This window comes from Thamnophis sirtalis, unplaced genomic scaffold, assembly GCF_051295495.1.
Source record: "Thamnophis sirtalis isolate CommonGarterSnake01/CBP01778 unplaced genomic scaffold, rThaSir2_p1.2 scaffold_9, whole genome shotgun sequence".
NCBI lineage: Eukaryota > Metazoa > Chordata > Lepidosauria > Squamata > Natricidae > Thamnophis > Thamnophis sirtalis.
Genome location: NW_028261389.1, coordinates 17,958,141 through 17,977,224, shown reverse-complemented (window position 1 = coordinate 17,977,224; position 19,084 = coordinate 17,958,141). Strand labels below are relative to the sequence as shown.

The window sequence follows — 19,084 nt, the reverse complement described above, 5'->3', positions numbered from 1 at the left end:
CTCCTCCCCTCCTTCCAGTCTCATCTGTCTGTCATCTTTGCCAATGAAAAAGGCAAAGAGTTAGTCCATTTGCAAGATAACAACATTTGAAAAGTGGGGTCTCAGTTGAAGTCTGCATGACTAGGCTTGGCAGGCTGAATTCAGCTCACAAATTGGAAACCAGACATTTTGTGAACCTCCATTTCCTTATACCCCTAATTTTAAATTTTAACAAGGAACAACTGAAGAGCTGAACAAATACATTATATATTTTTCCTTTTGCAGATGGGCCACCGGTCTACATGGACACTTTCTTCCTCTTTATCATTTGGGAGGCTATATCAGCAATGGGCTTTGGGAAGTGGTAGGGACAAATAATTATATGAGGGAATTGAAATACAAGAGAACAGAAAGATGACAGATAACATTTTTATCCCAGATAACAATTTCTCTGTAAGAATCCTCCCAAACTAGATTGGGGAAACATATTTAAGAATATCTGATTAAGCTCTCTGTTGTTACACGAGCCATCACGAGTTGTCCAGTTGATTGCCATTTCCCTATTCAAAATATGATATATTTAAAGAAAGAAACAATATAAAGCAAAACTCCAGTACTATTTCTAAAATAGCAACCTCTATCAGATGCATTATGATAAAGCTCAAGAATGAGATGAATATTTGACTGATGTTGCATATACACAAAATATATACACTTATTAATGCCTTCTCCGCTTGTCCATATACACTGCCTAATTCATTTCTTCAACTGCAAGTTGTTATAACAACTTACTGGAGTAAATAGCCCTAATAATGTTATCTTATATAGGATTGAGCCACTACAGGATTATGGCAGTTTTAGATACCAGTGGCTTGCAAGTAGATGGTTTACTTCACAGGCAAATTGTTAACCTGTAGATTTATTAGATTTTTATCTTCTGCTGAACCCCAAAAAGCTGGTTCTTAGGTGACTTTCTATATATGCTAGAATTAGAGCATCTTAATTTTGGACTGGAAAGGATACTGTTTCCATAGTTACCAATGTTTTCACACACTTCCCTTGATAGCTTCCTGCCCCCTGCCTTTAATATATTTTTTAATTAAAAAAAATAAAGGGGAAGCCAGTTTGCTGCAAAGTGTTTGTGTTTAACATATTTATAGGCATTTTTGGAACAAGTGTGTGATTGTAGTGTGTTGCTTTATGTTGGTCCTAAATGCAAAAGGAGAAGGCAGTATATTTGGAAGGGGGGAAATAAGTTTGAGTGATTGACAACAGCCTCTTTAGTTTACCTTTTGGTAAGTGGATATGTTTTGATTGCATATACAGTATCCACTTTGGGATTAATAAGTGTTGCTGCAACGACTGCCATTTTATACGAGTACCATGAATGTATTCTAAAATTTGGAAATGTCCTCACTGGCCTTAAGACATGCCCTCCCACAAACTAGAGATTCTATCATCTTTACTTGTTGCTTTAGCAATAAGGTATATTTTGATTGATGTTTATTGGCCTCTCTGATGAGAACTACTGTGCATATTAATACAGCTTATGCTGAATTTTATGCTGCTCTACTGAAGTGTTCTGTTTCTGTTTTGGTCTGTACTACACAGTTTCTTAATAGGCGCTATTTGCCTGAAGCAGACTGTACTGTCAAGCCAGAAGGAACCAAAAACTGGGAAATAGAACATACTACAAAAAGTGATCCCCCCAAATCCTGGGAAATGCTGGTTGATGCTGAAGAAGAGGAACAGAAAAGGCAAAATCCAGACACCACGAAGTCATTGGAATCTGTAAACCAGGAAGGGAAGAAGAAGCTGGAACTTTCACGGCCTTGGGAATTGCCTCTTCAAGAAGTTGATGATCATAAGCAGGATGTTCCGAAGCCTTGGGTGGCCCCAGTTAGAGAAGAGCAGGCCTCTTCCAAATCCTGGGTAACAAAAGAGAAAGAACAGCAGGAACCAAAGCAAGAAGATCCTAAGCCTTGGGTAACTAAAACTAAAGGAGGATTGGAACAAAACCAGGAAAAGCCAAAAATGTGGGTGTCTCAAACTAATATGGACACTTTGAAAAAAACAGAACCTGTGAAGTCTTGGGATGCACGTGTCCAAGATGAGAAACAGCAACCTGAAAAGCCATGGGTGGGGCATATAGGAGAAGAGGATGAGCAAAAATCCCAGCCTCCAAAAGCTTGGGAAACATCTGAAAGATCACAGCAAGTGGTCCAGCAGCCATTACAGAATCCTCCTAAGATCTGGGGAGTTGGGAATCTTGTACCAAAGGATCAGACTGAGCCAAAGAAGCTTGACGGGGAACTGAAAGAAGTGAGTTAGCATAAACAACAGCATCCAAATTAACGTGCTTTTCTCACATTATTTTGCTTACTGAAAATTAATTGCTTCTATACCTATTATCCATTGCTATGGAACATTGATCAATATGCTATTGGATAATTCAATGGTTTTTCTATGTAGATCCTAGGGGCTGAATATAAGGGAACCTTGACATTTCATATTACATTAATCTTCCAATGCCCCTGATAATGTAGCTGCCTTGAATGCTACTTTTGCTTTAAATGTAACAGCAAAATCAAAATAACGGTCTGGTTTTGGCAAAGCAGAAAACTTCCATTTTACGTTGCATGCCTAAACTCTATGCTAGTCCACTGCCCTCTTTCTTCCTGATGCACAGTAATTTGTAAGTTTATTTATAGGCCGCCCTTTTCCCTGAGGGGACTCAGGGCGGCTTACAACTTGTGGGGAAGGGAATACAGACAGTGACATATAAAAACAGTACATAATTAAAAATAGAAACAACATTCATCATTCGGGTGGGGACGAATTACAATCTTTAACCCCAGGCCTGACGGGATAGCCAGATCTTGAGGGCTGTGCGGAAGGTCTGGAGGGTGGTGAGGGTACAAATCTCCACGGGGAGATCGTTCCAAAGGGTCGGAGCTACTACTGAAAAGGCTCTCCTCCGCGTGGTTGCCAGTCGACACTGACTGGCGGATGGAACTCGGAGGAGGCCTAATCTGTGTGATCTGATAGGTCGCGAGGAGGTAATTGGCAGGAGGCAGTCTCTCAAGTACCCAGATCCACTACCATGAAGGGCTTTATGGGTGGTGAGTAGCACCTTGAAGCACACCCGGAGATCAACAGGTAGCCAGCGCAGCTCGCAGAGGATAGGTGTTATGTGGGCGAACCGAGGTGCACCCACAATCGCTCGCGCGGCCGCATTCTGGACTAGCTGAAGTCGCCGGATGCTCTTCAAGGGCAGCCCCATGTAGAGCACGTTGCAGTATTCCAGCCTAGAGGTCACAAGGGCACGAGTGACTGTTGTGAGAGCCTCCCGGTTCAGGTAGGGTCGCAACTGGCGCACCAGGCGAACCTGGGCAAATGCCCCCCTGGTCACAGCCGACAGATGGTGGTCAAAGGTCAGCTGTGGGTCCAGGAGGACTCCCAAGTTGCGAACCCTGTCTGAGGGATATAACAGTGGAAATTGGGACCTTTAGCTTCTTTTTTATTTATATTTAAACTTTGAGAATTGCAGTTTTCTAGTTAAAAAACATATGGGCACTTATGTCTAAAAGCTGTAACAGCATCTTTTGAGTCATATGGCAGCTTCATAACAAATATGCATAGGAGATGAAATTGTGGCTTTCTTTATGTTACAACTTTCAATATATTATTGATATCCATAAGTATTGAGATGATTATGTATGCAGGGTGAAACCACACAATTTCTAATTGATTATATTTGCTAAAGAATAATTGTTTTTGAATTACAAAGCAAATCTTTGTGTACTTAGACATATACTTAGGACAAAGCAGATAATTTCTTAGAGGCTTTCAATTTTATATGATAGAAAAGAAATATATTGAACACCACTTTCTTCCCCTATTATTAGATTTGACCAATAGTAATATTTTAATTAAGTTTTAACTGATTTTAGTCCTAAAGATGTATTTCACTGAAAACAAAATTTCACTGTTGCATCTTTTTTTTTAAGCGAAAAGTCTATAAACAATTGTTATTTCATTGATAACATTGCCATATAAAAGCTTAGTTCCAGTGAAACTAAGAAAATTAAAAGCTTTAACAACAATATTATTCAGATTTTAAAAACAATAAATTTAAAAGATAGCAGATCAAAACAGGAAGCATGTAAGAACGTTGTGCTTGGGTTAATTTTGTAAATTGCCAGAAGTCTAATGCCTGTTACTAGTTCTGCCTTCCCCGCCATTTCCTGCTTTCCAATGGTCAAGCCTTGAGCAGCTCTGGACTCCAGCTGCTATTTCTGAATGCCAGGCCGGTCTGATAAAGCTCACTCATCTGGGATTTAAACCAGGATGAAAAGGGCAATCTGGCATGCATTATTGAAACTTCCTTTTGGCAAGTTATTTGTATCTTACTCTTAGTCTGGGGTCAAGATGAACAAGTGTTCCCATTTGATGGGTTACAGAGTATTTCAGTTCTAATTGCCATTTAGTGTTTTAGTAAGTTTTAATGAGACGTTGGGCTCTATGGTTTTTTTTTTCCTTTTTCTTTTGGACATTTTTCAAAGACACATAGTCTGAGTTGGGCAGCCATATAAATGTTTTAGTAAATAATACTACCCTGTTTCCCTGAAAATAAGACCTCCCTGGATAATAAACCCAATTAGACTTTTGAGCGCATGCGCTAAAGTAAGACCTCCCCCAAAATAAGACCTCCCTGAAAATATTGCGACACAGCAGCAGCCATGAGGTGGCCATGTTCACCGTCTCCTGCACCTCAAAAATAATAAGACCTCCCACAAAATAGGGCCAAGCACTTATTTCGGGGGTCAAAAGAAAGTAAGACCCTGTCTTATTTTCAGGGAAACACAGTAATTTAAAGTATTTAAAGAGGGGGAAATATAGATAACTTGTTTGTTCTTCATTCTTATTTGAATATTTCAAAATACAGTAAGCTGATTTTATGTCTATTGATAGGCATTGAAATTAGAACGTTTATTATAAGTTTAGTCAAATATTTTGCATGCTTTTTAATTTAAGAGATGAGAATGCAGATCAAAACTTGAATCAGGTGTGAAAAAAGTGGGTGAAGTAAAAAAAAAATATGGTGATGGAATTTGTAAAAGTAAACTAATCTTGCATGTTGTCCATAACATTGTTTTCTCCTGTGCACTGCTTGGGGAATCCAAGCATGGGTTAACTTTGTCCATTACCCTAGAGACTGAGTTATGTAAATGTTGACCACGCCTCCTCTGACTGGATGGGGTCAGTTTTTTAACTCAGTCCAGCCTAAAGAGACGTATATCAATTTTTTCTAGACTAGTCGACAAATTTCTCATCTATTTGTTGAAATAGAAGTAGAAATAAAATGATGTCTGGGCATTGTATGTAAAAACAAAATTATTGAGGTTCACAGAACAATACAAGCACTTGACATACATCAGTTTTTAGCAGAAGGAAATCTTGGCTTTCAAAATTTCTTGCCGAATTGGGTTCTAATAAATAGATTTTTTTTTTGGCTTCTATAGGGTGGAAAGACAGGTGGAGTAAATGAACACAGCATTGATGGGTCAAAGAAAAAAGGGAGCTTTCAGTCAATTGGAGAACCATGTAAATTACCCAGGAATATCCAAAACGTCATGCAGGTATGCTAGTTAGATTATTACAATATTTTGGACTATTTAAAATATTTTTATGAGTAGATGTTATATTTCTGCATAAAATCCAGTCTTCTGCTTTAGCTCAAAATAACTGGCAGAGCCATGTCTTTAGGCTCTTATGGAAGGCCAGGAGGGTCAGTGTTTTTAAATGATTACATGTTCCAGGTTCAAATTGTTGACTAGGTAAAAATCATTGTATAAAAATCAATTAACGTATTGCCTTCAAAACAGCTTTATATTATGCATATTATTCCTAGCCCTTGAGAATTTTGAGGCAAGATCTCAAATAGACAGACACTGAAAAACATTTAAAAAGCTCCTTTTAACACAGTAAACAATGGTTAGCTTCATATATTATGCTGAGCCTTAATCTCGTTTGTTTTGCTTTGACTCGGTGTTTTGTGCCAACTTGGTAATAGTCTATATTAGGGCTTGAGTTTAGAGTAAGAGCAGCAAAATGGCTTCGCTTTTCTGCTCTCATTGCATCTATGGTAGCTGGCCAGTGGCCCTCTTTTAGGTGGCCAGCTTCCTCCTAGGTAAGGAAGGTCCTGAGGACTGAGTCACTATAAGGGCTGTTGTAAGCCTCCAACAGATAAAATGGCTCAGATTTGCTTGTTTGGGTTTTTAGGAGGGGGTATACATTTAAATTACACTCTAAGGGAAATGTAATGGATAAGAGTTTAGGAAGTCTGATTTAAGCAAACTGAAAAGAGCTGAGTGCTCTGTGCAATTATATGCTCTTCCCCACTGCTTGCCTTTTTCTGTCCTATTAGGTAGCTAAGCCTGTGCACCAAACAGCTGCAGAGTTTTGCTCTACTTCTAGCCTTCCAAAGGATCCCATCCTCAGAAGGGAAAAACTGCAAGATTTGATGACTCAAATTCAGGGGACTTACAATTTCATGCAGGTAGCTTTATTGGTTAATACAATAGCTTTGGAACTACTGGGAATTAATGATGAACCAGGAAAGATAGGAATATAAAGGAAGAATGACTTCAGTATCAAAATTTTAATGCCATATCTATCTGTGAATGCATCAAATATACCAAAAGGCAGATTCTGAAATTTTCCATCTCTCAAAATATATTGGCCAAAAGAAATATCAATGATCTTGAAAAGGTGAATTATATTTTTTTGCATTGTGAATTTTCAGCAGGATATTATTTTAAAGTCAAGACCAGGGAGAAATATTTCTCAGTATGTTAAAATTTTACTTATAAATTAGGATGCTAAAATTATAGTGGCAATAATCAGCTTTATGGTCATAAAAACAAGGTGTTCAGTAAGACATTAATTAGACTTAAATATGTAATATTTACCCATTTATTTCATTGTTAAACTAATGCTACACTTCTAGATTATTTGAATGTTCGCTTTTTGCATCTTTTAGCTGTGTATATAAATGTGTATATTTTTATACACACATGTAAAGAGTAACAACTTTGTCTTTAAGGAATCACTTCTGGATTTTGATAAACCTTCACAAAGTGCTGGCTGTTCATCACAAGCATCTTCTGTTGATTCTTCTGGTAATTCTATTTAATACATTTAAATAAATGAAGTACATATATTATAATGAAATAAAACAATAAAATAAAATAAGAAATAACATAAAACAGTTGCTTAGCATTCATATTCTAATTTTAACTAGTTGTTTACATTTATGGCAAACAAAGATGACTTATGGCCTTTAATAAATACTAAGTTTGTATGAAAACGTAATTTTGAATCTTTGCCCAAAATTTCTATTTCAACATTAATTGAAATGAATGTATCAAAGCTGCATTTAAATTATATCAACATATTGAAGAGATAATGTGGTGTGTAAAAAAAAAACACTGCAGTATTTTTATTGTTTATTTAATGAAACATCTCTAATTTTGATTTCAGATTGAAGACTTTAAAACTCTATCCTTGTCTAGTCTCGACTAGCTATTGAGATGGAAATCAATAATGCTAAATATAAATATAGCTGTCAGCCTTTTTAAATCTAGAAATGGTAACACTGTGTTACCCAATATAGGACTTACAAAATGACTGTTTTCTTAATTTATTGGAAACAGTTGTACTTCTTATTTTTCTTATATTTTTCTTATTTTTTAGCTTCTAATGAACAACTTTCAAGCCAAAATGATTTCCCTGAACAATCAATGCAGGTAAAATCGAAAGTTGTCATTTGTGACAAAATGTGTCAACTTTTAAATATATTATTATATGGTTTATTTGATTCAAATTTTATTTTTATTTCTTCATTGAGTGTCAGGGCTAAATTTACTCTTCTGTGTCAGGAAAAAGTAGAAGCCCCTTGAAGGACAATAGGAAAAAAATGGTTTATTGGATCCTTGCTACAGGTAGTCCTCAATTTTTTCACACTTAGGACCATTATAGCCACTTGATAAAAAACCAGGCACTTGGCAACTGACTCATTTATGACAGTTTCAGTGTCCCGTGACACTGGTCATTTTTGCGACCTTCTGACAAGCAAAGTCAATGGGGAAGCCAGATTCACTTAACAAATGTGTTACTAACTTAACAATTCACTTATAAATTATGGCAACAAAGGTAAAATGCGGCAAAACTCACTTAACAACTGTCTTGCTTAGCTGTAGAAATTTTGGGCTCAATTATGATAATTGGTTCAGGACTATCTGTATAATTTGTACTATCAGGGACAGTATGCCTGATTCCCAGTTGTTGGGAGAACTTCAGTGGGAAGATTATATTCCATCATGTTCTACTTGTGGGATTCATATAAAGGCAATCAGAACTAAATGTGTGCTGGCTTAACAAATGAGCTGGCTTAACTGAGCAACAGAAATTTTGGAATCAATTGTGGTCATAAATTGAGGACTACCTGTATTTTCTTAGATTAGGATTAGGGTTTCCTCCTGTGAAAAGTGTTTTATCTAGTCTGATTCCAAAAGAGACGTGAATAAATGGAGTTTTGGAATTTTTTTCCCCAGAACACCTGTTCCTGTTGAATCCTACTTATTATATGGCACACCAAGGAGAAACTAAATTAGGCTCCAACATTCAAACCAGAATCATTGGGAAGTTGGACAATTAGACATGTTTTAATTCCTTCCTCGTTTAATCTAGTTATCGGTGATGGAATGTTTTCCATGATTGGACAGAACAAAAGTCATTCTTTCCAAAGAAATCTTGCCTTCAGTTATCTGCCATCTTATACATAATTGAGGATAACATTGAGAAAGGAAAAAAGAGGATGGCTTGCATAACAACGTTCAACAGGCAGCCAAATTATCTTTGTCTAGCCTTCTCACTGTGATAAAATATAAACCTTTGCCGAAACCCAGTATCTTCAGTTATCATTACTATTATGGTTCATTGCATTGTCAGCCAAATGTTCAAACTGGAATTGCCATTTTTATCCAGCTACCAAGTCCTTCCCAAGGACCTGGGATGGGCAAATGTTGATTTTTAAAAAATTATTAAACAAATTTATATAGCCATGAATACATAGGTGATTCCAGGCAGCTTACAACATTTTTTTTAAAAAAAAAATCATAGAACAATGTCTAAGTGAACATTTAATGATGAAGCAAATGTCATAATGTATTTCAAATTATACTTTTAAAGATCTCCTTTAATGATCATGTGGCAACTTTTATTGTCAGAGTGCTTCTTCTCCTGTGACCTTGCATGGATCAAACACTTCCTTAATTTCTGATAACACCTTGTCTGGATCAGAAACTGAACTTCATTCACCACAGGTAAGACAGCTTTACCAATTCATCTCTGTTTTTGATTCTCTTGAGCCTAATTTATGTATTTCCCACCTTCAATCAGGGATTGCCTTTGAAGAACTCCACCAATTTGTGATAGCTTTTGAGAAGTATGTGGCCTTTTGCCAGTAATGGATGGGTGATTGGGGGGGGGGAGCAGGTTGGAAGCACCCTGTACCTCTTTTCCAGAGCCCCATTTACATTCTATCTCTACTGTGCAATAAACTCTGAGAAGTATGATGTCCCCAATACACTATTAGTGATCCTTTCTTTAAATATTGATCTCGTTCTGCATGAAGGATAATTGTCTCCTGCAAACTCCAGTCCCCTTTTGCTCCTTTTTTATTTCCTCTGGGAGGGGCCCATTCATTTTCCACCTGTAGTCTTACTCCCAAGTCGACACCTGTTCTTTAGCTGTTCCTTTCGTCTGGCAACTCTGTGCATGCGTACACTGGGAACAGGCTCCAGCTGTTCATCTGCCTCACTGATGTCTGTCTCTGAAGGCATGTGATAACTGGCACACGGCTCTGGCCCCATCTCTGTCTCCGACACAAAGCCCTCATCAGAGCCTTCCCCAGACTCCAGGACTGGCCCATGTTCCTTCCCAGCCTCCTCACTGTCCAGCTCTGCTGGTGGGCCACAACAAATTCTTGGTATGAGTTCCGCAAATGTCCTGTTTCCTGAATGTGACTTAATTAGAGTTTCCAGAGTTCCCAGCCCATATAGTTAAAGAAGGGAGCTCTAAGAGAAGTAAATGAAAACCCATTTTGTGGTTCTTTTTGTCATTAAAGGAGAAGTCCTCAGGGTATCTATGGTTTGTAATAAAATAAAATAAAAAGATCACTAAAACAAATTGAACTCTGCTTTTTTTTGCCCATTCTTTGCTTTTTTTCAATTGTACAATGTTCTTACTAGAGATAGAACTAGACAGGATTGTTATTATATTGTTCAATAAGTGGTTTATTAAGAAGCTTAGCTATTTATTAATTTGATCTTATTTCTGAGGAGACTGCTTGCTGGCTTGGAAGGTTGCAGGTGATGATCACATGACTCCGGGGTACAGCAACCATCATAACAAGCTAGTTGCCAAGTGGCCAAATTTTGATCATGTGACTGAGAGCATGCTGTGCTGGTCGTAAATGTGAGGAGTAGTTGTAAGTCAGTTTTTTTCAGTGTTGTAGTAACTTCACTGAACAAATAGTTGTAAGTTGAGGATTCTTTGTGTAACATAAGTCAAGAAATTACCAAGCAGTTTATGTCATAAAAGAGCGTAGTTATTCTAGTTAAAAAAACAATATATTAAGAATAGGAATTGAGTAAAAAAACCTCCTCCTTTTGCTCTTTTTACTTTTATATAACATTGTTTCAGAGAATCCTTCCAAATATTTATAATAATGTAGGTTATTGAAGATAAATATAACTATACAATATCATTTCTTGCAGAAACTGCTGATGTTTGATCATTTAGAGCAGGGGTGTCAAAGTTCCAGCCCGCGGGCCAGATGCATCACACACTGGCCATGCTCACCCCCATTTTAGCAAAGGGGGGGGGAGTCGAGATACGTCATGTGATGCCACGAGTTTGACACCCCTGATTCAAGAGTTTAACAACCTAACCTGTTCCACTCTGCTTCCTCTCTTCAAGGTTCCTACTCCACTTTCAAGTGAATCACAGACCCCACTGACACCCTCAAGAACTACCGTATCACCAGTACATCAGGGGAACGTTTTTCAATCTCCTCCATCAAGTAGCAATGCGGTTAATGTAAAAGCACCTCCTTTTCAGGCTATGCAGACTGTAAGTATAATATAATTAGATGTTAGACAACACAACAAAATATTGGCCCCATTTTTTGCTTCTGGCAGCTCCTTTACAAAGAACAGATGGTCTTCATATGAGATATAAGACAACAAAATCACATTTTGTTGAATAGACATTTCAGATAATCTTCGCTTAACAGCCATTCAAAGTTATCATGGCCCCCTTTCAGAAGATACTTTTGATCTGGTACCAGAGTTCTGATGACTGTGCACGCATGCACACACTGCAGTCATGATCATATTTTGGGTGTTTAGCAATTGGCTTGAATTTACAGCCATTTGCATCATCTTGCGGTCACATTACTGATTTTTGGCTTTTTTTCCCGTTTCAATTATTATTTCCAATTTCTGGCCAAAACCACTGATTGGATATAATGGATTTGTTTAATGACCACATTTATTTAATGACTGCCAGAAATAAAGTAAAATCAGCCACACTTGTGTAATAACCTGCTTAAAGAACTCCACAGCGTACAACCATAATTCTGGGCTCAATTATGATAAGTCAGGAACTACCTGTAATCTATTTTTCACAATGTTTCATTTTAGAAATTAGAATGTTAGTAAATTAGAAATCCCAACATATAACCCTAGATGGTTCATAACATTATGTCTTCTTTTGTAGGTGTTCAAAGTGAATGCACCTTTGCCACCTCGTAGAGAGCAGGATGCAAAAGAGAATTCTCTGCATTCCACAGGATACAATCAGAATTTTTCAACAGCAAGCACACAGACGCCACCCCCATGTAAATTACCATCAACTCAAAATGCAGAACAAACAACTTTTTCCCAAGAGTCTCTTTCAAATGGTAAGAATTTTAGTGCAAATTGGTAACTGAACTGATAATGCAAGAGATGACCATGATTCTAAACTCATTTTGAACATCCCATAATATTTAACACACATTGCTTCAAAAACGACAGAAAAACATAAGTCTTTATATTTGGTTTTTTGGTTTCATCTTTTGAAAAGATAGTGTAGTCTGATGTGACCAAAGTGAACATTAAATTTTAAACTGACCATATTTTTTTTACCCCAATACTGGAAAGTCCCATGATCTAAGGGAGGAGAGAGGGAGGGGGATAGAGAAAGGATGAGAGAGAGACAGAGAGAATGAATGAGAAAGGTCGGCAGTTCAGTGGTTCAAATCCCTAGCCATGTAACGAGTGAGCTCCCGTTACTTATCCCAGCTTCTGCCAACCTAGCAGTTCAAAGGCATGTAAAAACGCAAGTGGAAAAATAGGGACCACCTTTGGTGGGAAGGTAACAGTGTTCCGTGCGTCTTCGGTGTTTAGTCATGTTGGCCACATGACCACAGAGACGTCTTTCGACAGCGCTGGCTCTTCGGCTTTGAAATGGAGATGAGCACTGCCCCCTAGAGTTGGGAATCACTGGCACTTATGTGCGAGGGGAACCTTTACATTTATAGAGATATAGATATATACCAGTATGTATCTCCCATGAAAACAATTGTAAAAGCAAGTGCATTTTAATAATAAGTCAAGAGGATAAACATGATGACCACTGAAAATTGGAAGCATTTCTATGATAGAACTTTGAATTGTTTTCATTTGCTTTGAACTTCTTGAAGGAGATTTATTTCTCAGCTGAAGCATCCAACCTGGCCAGACTGTTCTGATTTTTTTCAGTCCTCCCTTATGTCCTCCAATCTCCACCTACATCTAAAAAGCTAGAAAATGTTCAGCTTCCTCCTCCTCCTTCCCTGTAATCTCACTTATACCTCCCATGGGAGTATAATTGGAGACAGTCGGAGCTTTTACTGCATAACAATCTTCAATAACCTACTATGGCATCTTCTTTATTATCATTTCTACATCTCCCCCCCTCCACACCCAAACACACTCACACCCCATGCTGGGATTTTTCTTGTCGTATACCATGCATTCCAATGAAAGGTTTTGATTTTGTCTGCTATGATTATATGGGCAAGGAGAGAGATCAGTAAATTTTGTTGCAAAGCTATAAAAGTGTCCATTTTCTCCATTCCCTTAGTTGGGAACCTATAGTAGAATATTCTCTTTTGGGAAATAGATGTTCTGGACAGCTTTGGCATGTTTCCAAATTATTTTTAGATGCAGGTGGTGTCTTTGTGGGAGCTAGGCAAAGGAATTGCTCACTTCTGAGATGAATGTTGCTTTTGAGCAGCAGTCTCCAACCTTGAACATTTTAAGAATTGTGGACTTCAACTCCCAGAATTCCTCAGCCAGCTTTGGCTAGACAAGGAATTCTGGGAGTTGAAGTCCACAGGTCTTAAAGTGCCCAACATTGGAGACCCCTGCTTTTTTGAGTACCTTGTACTCTTCTCTACTGTGGGAAAATAGAATGTTGAAATTAATTCCTTAGTAATTAGTAACAAGTAGAGAGTGGATGATACCCCTTTTGACGAGATGAATGGCAGGAAAACTTAAATTGCCAACTTTGTTTTCTTAATGTCTTATTTTAATACATTGTTTTGTTTCGTAGCAAGAAGCGTTAGGTACATTTAAACTTATCATTGTCTGTCTTAATACTGCTAAGCCTCCAGACTGACTAGTTTGTGTTAAGTCCCAACTACTTTAATGAAGTTTTAAATTCAACAAATGTATTTTTAAACAGTTATGAACCATAACAAGTGTGCAACAACTCCTGGGTGTAACAAGCAGAGTGCAAATAATCCTGTATAATAAAGGTTGAGGAAAAAGGTCAGGAGCCACATTCTTTTCCTTTGCAGTCACTTACAGGAGTATGTAAGATGTGTACTTCTCATCTTAAGCAGGTACTTGCCAGGCTGAGGGAGCTGTTCCTGTCAGCAATGGTACCCTCACTTTTTATGCAGCACAGACAGCCACTTTTCCTAGACCATCACAGCCTTTTATTGGAAACCGTGGATCTATCAGAGGGTCTCTCAGGGGTGTAAGATCGATGAACAATTCTTATCGCTCTCCTGGTGGATACAAAGGTAAGCTCCAGTTTTATGAAAACATTGGTGTATATTTTGATGTAGACCCAGTGGTGGGATGCGACCGATACGGGCGTACCAGTGCCTGTTGGGAGCACCAGGTACCGTTCCGATACAGCGCTCCGGAGGGCCTGCCCACCCTCCTTACCTGTATTTGAGCCAATCAGGGCTTAGGCGCATGGAGCGTATGGCGCCTGCGTGACACTCGGCCAAGCAGCTGGAGCGTCGCGGGGGTAAGTATACATGCACGTGTGCATGTGGTGGACTCCCGGCTCCGTTGCAGTGTACCGGTTGCAACGGGATCCATGCAGATCTATTACTAGTCCTGTTCAGAAATGAATCCTGAAAGAACAATCATTAATTGTAGTTGAGATTCTGTGGACTTACACTGTAGAATATGAAATACAGTCCTTATTGGAACAAGAACAATGCCACTCTTTTTTAAAATATTTTTTAATTTTTTTTCCAGTATAAACATACATATTTTGTGGACAGTACATTGACTGTCAAGTCTTTTTTAAACATTAACAATAATGATACAAATAAATATGTATAATTCTAATCTTCCAACTTCAACAATATTAGTCTCTTTCCATAATCCTTTATCATTTTCCCATTAATTCATTTAAACATAAATAACATTTCTTTGCACCCTACATTTATTATCCCCTGCTAAGTCCTATCATTTAATATTGGTAGGAATTTAGGATTAGGTAATTTAATTGCATTAATAATATTAACAGTATGTTAAAGTATAATGTGAATCTAAAATAGTAAGGATTAGAAATTTGTGAGGATTTTGAGATACACTCCCGAGACTGATCAAATAGTGTTAATACTTAGCGTTATTAGTAATCCTACACATTTGGAATATTGAAGTTATGGTGGATCAGTGAGTAATTTTTAAAATATGAACAATACCACTCTAGACAGCATGTCCACGGCACAATGCAGAAAGGGCACGGCATACATGCTTGAATTAGGTTATATATAACGCAATATATAAATATTGTTTCAGGTGTCAATTATATGTTAATTATTTGACAGTTAAGTATGCCCTCACAGTGGCTCTCTTCTTATGCATTTACACTGATGCTCAGATTTAAAATAATTCAATAAATGTGCGAGCACCAAATTATTCTTCCATGCACTCATGTTCTCCCATGTATATTGAGACTTTAATCCTCCACCTCATGCATGCATATATTCTCACCTATGAGAGTCTCACAGTTAGTGATGGTTGAATTCTTGCTGACAACCAATAGCTAGGAGGAATATACCCTGTTTCCCCAAAATAGGACCCAATTGGAAAACAAGTCCTAGGATGATTTTTCAGAGTGATCATAATGTAAGCCCTACCCCCAAAATAAGCCCCAGGTAAGATTGTCAGCCAGATGGGTGCATTTAGTACCATATTTTCCTGAAAATAAGACCTAACCAGAAAATAAGACCTAAAGTGTCTTTTGGAGCAAAAATTAATACAAGACCCAGTCTTATTTTCGGGGAAACATGGTAGGAGGCTACACTCTACTAGACTGCAGATTATGCATCTCTGTAGATCTGAATTCACTCGATGTAATCCGGGTGACAGATTCTTAGTGATGGACCTAATCTCATCTCCCAGAAGTATGGGTGTTTCCAAACCTTATTTTACTTAGAAGTCTACTATTCCAGTAAGCTTTTGGCCTATACATGCAGTCCTTGCTTAGCAACCACACATTTAGGATTTTTTTTTTCAATTTACAACTTGCACTAAATGGGTAGTATTTATGATCAGACTAACCCCTGGTGTCAGGTCCAAGATCAAAATCCAATCCAATCCTTTATTTGCTTACACTTAATGGACAAAATCTTGCCAAACTAAAACTATAAGCTTCTAAGCTACTAGATATATCCTGAGAGATTCTAGGGTGGAACCACCCTGAGCCTTCCTCCTGCTCCAACTCAACTCAGGATCACATAGTCTCTTAATCTGGAAAGCTGTTGCCAAAACTACTACTTCCCCCACTTCTCCAGATGCACATTTCACCACAACTGATAATATCCCTCCCTCTCTTTTCCATGTCTGTCTGTCTGTCTGTCTGTCTGTCTGTCTATCTATCTATCTATCTATCTATCTATCTATCTATCTATCTATCTATCTATCTATCACTTATCTATCATTACCTCCTCCATCTCTCTTTTTCTCTCTATTGTATATGGCCACCCATCTCAGAAGGATAAAGCAAAAAAAAAAAAAAGGGTATCAAATGCCTGGATTTTTGGATGCTATTTTGTACTTCACAGAATATTTGAATTATCAATTTAATCACATAAAACAGACCCAGTCTAACATGCTCAAATCTTGAAGTCAAGGTACCAGTGAAACGCTAAGGATGCTGGTTGCTAAAGTCCATCTTAGACATTGGCTTCCCTGTCCTTGGAAGAGTTGCATATCTTTTTGCCCATGGTTACTACAATAAAGGTTACTGAATATTCAAAATTGTGGTCACTTCCTCTTGGACAACAAATTGGGTCTGTTCTTTTTCATGACACAAGGTGTGGAGTATTAAAGTTCTCTTAACACACCAGTGGAGAAAGGCACATGGCACATTTTAAATATTTAATGGAAATATGAAGTGTTTCACACTAAATGAATGTTTTATTCCAGCAGGTTTTGAACCTTACAGAGGATCGCCTTCAATCCCTAATGGAACCTATAGCCAATTACAGCTTCCTGGCAGAGATTATTCTTCAGTGCAGTATTCTCAGAGGGTAAATGACTTGACAAGCTTTGTTACAGACCAAATATGCTTTAATATAATTTGGCACCCTATGTTCTGTGCAAAAGTCAAAATCGAGCATTAACTTGACATAAGAGATGTCATAAAACCTGACAGCAGGTTGTGGCTACTAATTTAGTATGGTTAATAGTAAGTGCTATCTAGAGCAAATAAATGGAATATAAATAAATAATGGTTAATATATCATAGTTCACACCTGGTTGGTATATCGTATCCTATTGATGAATTTTAATTTGGGGTTTATATCTGAATTTTTTTTTACTTTGCCTATTTGAATATTAAACAGTCTTTTTTTATGAATAATGCATTTGAAAATAACCATCAATTAAGTATGCTGGAAAATCAGAACAAGAATTGGATGTAGTTTAAAATTTTCAGACATATGATATATTGTAATTAAACTAGTGCTAATTAAGGATATTGGACTGCAGATATTTGCCAGGTAACAACAGACTTTTAATGCAGGACACAGCACAGCTCCCTCCCACTCTACTAACTTCAAGTGATGGTAAGAATGATGTTATTGCCCTTTACTAAATTTAGACAAATGTTTATTTTTTAGGATATGAATTACCAACCAAACTATAAGCGAGGAGGTATTAATAGTGGTCGAACTAATTCAAGAGGTAAGTTTACTATTAACATGATTTAAAATGTAAGTCTCTTTTAAGTCACACTGCAGTGCTCAGGTTGCATTCCACTATGATTAATCAATCCAGCACACTACGGATGACGTGCATTGTTGCCTAAGCAATCAAGGACAGATACCATGTTCTTAGGCATTTTATCTGATATATGCCTGGAAAGGAATCTGAGACCCTTCCGAAGGAATCACTACCCATTCAGTCCTGTTAACAATATACAGTAATTGCATACTTAGGTGCTATTTTGAACAGTTAATAACTGCTAGGAATTCAAAACTTTTGCAAAGAGCAGGGAGGAAAATGACCATCCCCACCTTTCCTCAACAGGGATGACATGTTCTTAACTTTTTCTGCTCTTACCTTCCTCTGAACCACTTCTGTCCAGATTGATATCTACTTTTTGTTCTGTGCCTGGCAGCCACTTTATTCAATGTTTGAATGCAAACATTTAAAAAGTATCCATTTGGATTCACATAACCTGAAATCAGTGATTCCAGGCACAGAACATTTTGCCCATCTAAAACAGTCATTTTTTTCAGGCTATTGAAGAAAATATTTAATTCCAGTTTAGCCATATCAACTTTATATAAAATATAAAATCCTTAAAGCTTCTGTGTTTTAGGTTACAGGCAAGAAAACAGACAGGAAGAAAACTGCTCAGCAGGTAGAGCTCGAGGTAGAACACGTGGTAAAAAATACTTCAGAAGAAGGGAATTGAGAAAAACAGAGAAAAATGAGAAAGAAGCAGAGTCTGAAAACAATCTTGTAGTTGCCAAAATGCACCAATTCAGTTAGTGCTGATTAACAATATAGTTGACAGATTGGTAACTTGGTTTTCTACACTAAATAAAAACACATTTTTAAAGATGTGTCTTTTCTTGGAAGTAAGAGCAATGCATCCTTACAAAATATATTTCCTATTGTATAATATAATATTTAAGCATCTATGGTTAGTTGAGTGAGTTAGCAGCCACTATATATTCATGATAAAATGTAAATACATATAACATTGCAATTCTATCTATGGGTTTTTACTTTTTAGGCATTCTGTTATGTAAATCAATGGGTTGTAGTAATTTGGAGTAAACCATTCAGTTTCTGTTTTCATGATCAGAAGTTGTGAGAATTAAGCTTTAATTTGAAGAGCATCATATAACATGAAGTAGTTCTGGAAATCAAATTTAATAACTCATAATATCCTAGCTGTCTCCAACCTGGTATCTTCCAAGTATGTTTTGGATGATAATTTTCAGAATTCCCCGAACATTTACAGGGCAATAGTTTGAGGAAAATAATATAGTTTGATAACTATACAAAAATGTCTGAATGGAAAAAAATTATTTCTCAACATGGTATTAAAGATACTGCAGATGTATTTAAATTTCTGGTGTCTAAAACCCATTGCAAAAGTATGTTCAATGCATATATCACCTCTACCCAGCTTTTAGAGAATGAAGGTTGAAAAACCTGTTTCTAGCTTAAACATGCATGGTTAA

The 19,084-nt window shown here is 37.2% G+C and overlaps 1 protein-coding gene across 19 annotated transcripts in view; it reads left to right on the top strand.

The window, feature by feature from the left end:
• The window catches only part of CAPRIN2 (caprin family member 2), a 35,390-nt gene that overhangs the window by 11,547 nt on the left and 4,759 nt on the right, over positions 1–19,084 (top strand). For 10 of the 19 annotated variants that reach the window (XR_015697697.1, XR_015697696.1, XR_015697694.1 and 7 more), the window contains 11 exons: positions 1,591–2,301; positions 5,505–5,621; positions 6,410–6,541; positions 7,088–7,163; positions 7,738–7,790; positions 9,273–9,368; positions 11,026–11,178; positions 11,827–12,010; positions 13,976–14,161; positions 16,812–16,915; positions 17,507–17,570. Coding sequence is in view for 15 of the 19 variants with exons in the window: in XM_087722962.1 (XP_087579088.1) it covers positions 1,591–2,301; positions 5,505–5,621; positions 6,410–6,541; positions 7,088–7,163; positions 7,738–7,790; positions 9,273–9,368; positions 11,026–11,178; positions 11,827–12,010; positions 13,976–14,161; positions 16,812–16,915; positions 17,507–17,570 (1,876 nt within the window). In the remaining 4 variants the exon portion in view is untranslated. Of the gene's footprint in view, positions 1–1,590; positions 2,302–5,504; positions 5,622–6,409; positions 6,542–7,087; positions 7,164–7,737; positions 7,791–9,272; positions 9,369–11,025; positions 11,179–11,826; positions 12,011–13,975; positions 14,162–16,811; positions 16,916–17,506; positions 17,571–18,210; positions 18,454–19,084 lie in introns of those variants that run through there. The other 9 variants (XM_087722961.1, XM_014072378.2, XM_087722959.1 and 6 more) reach the window with 9 other exon arrangements.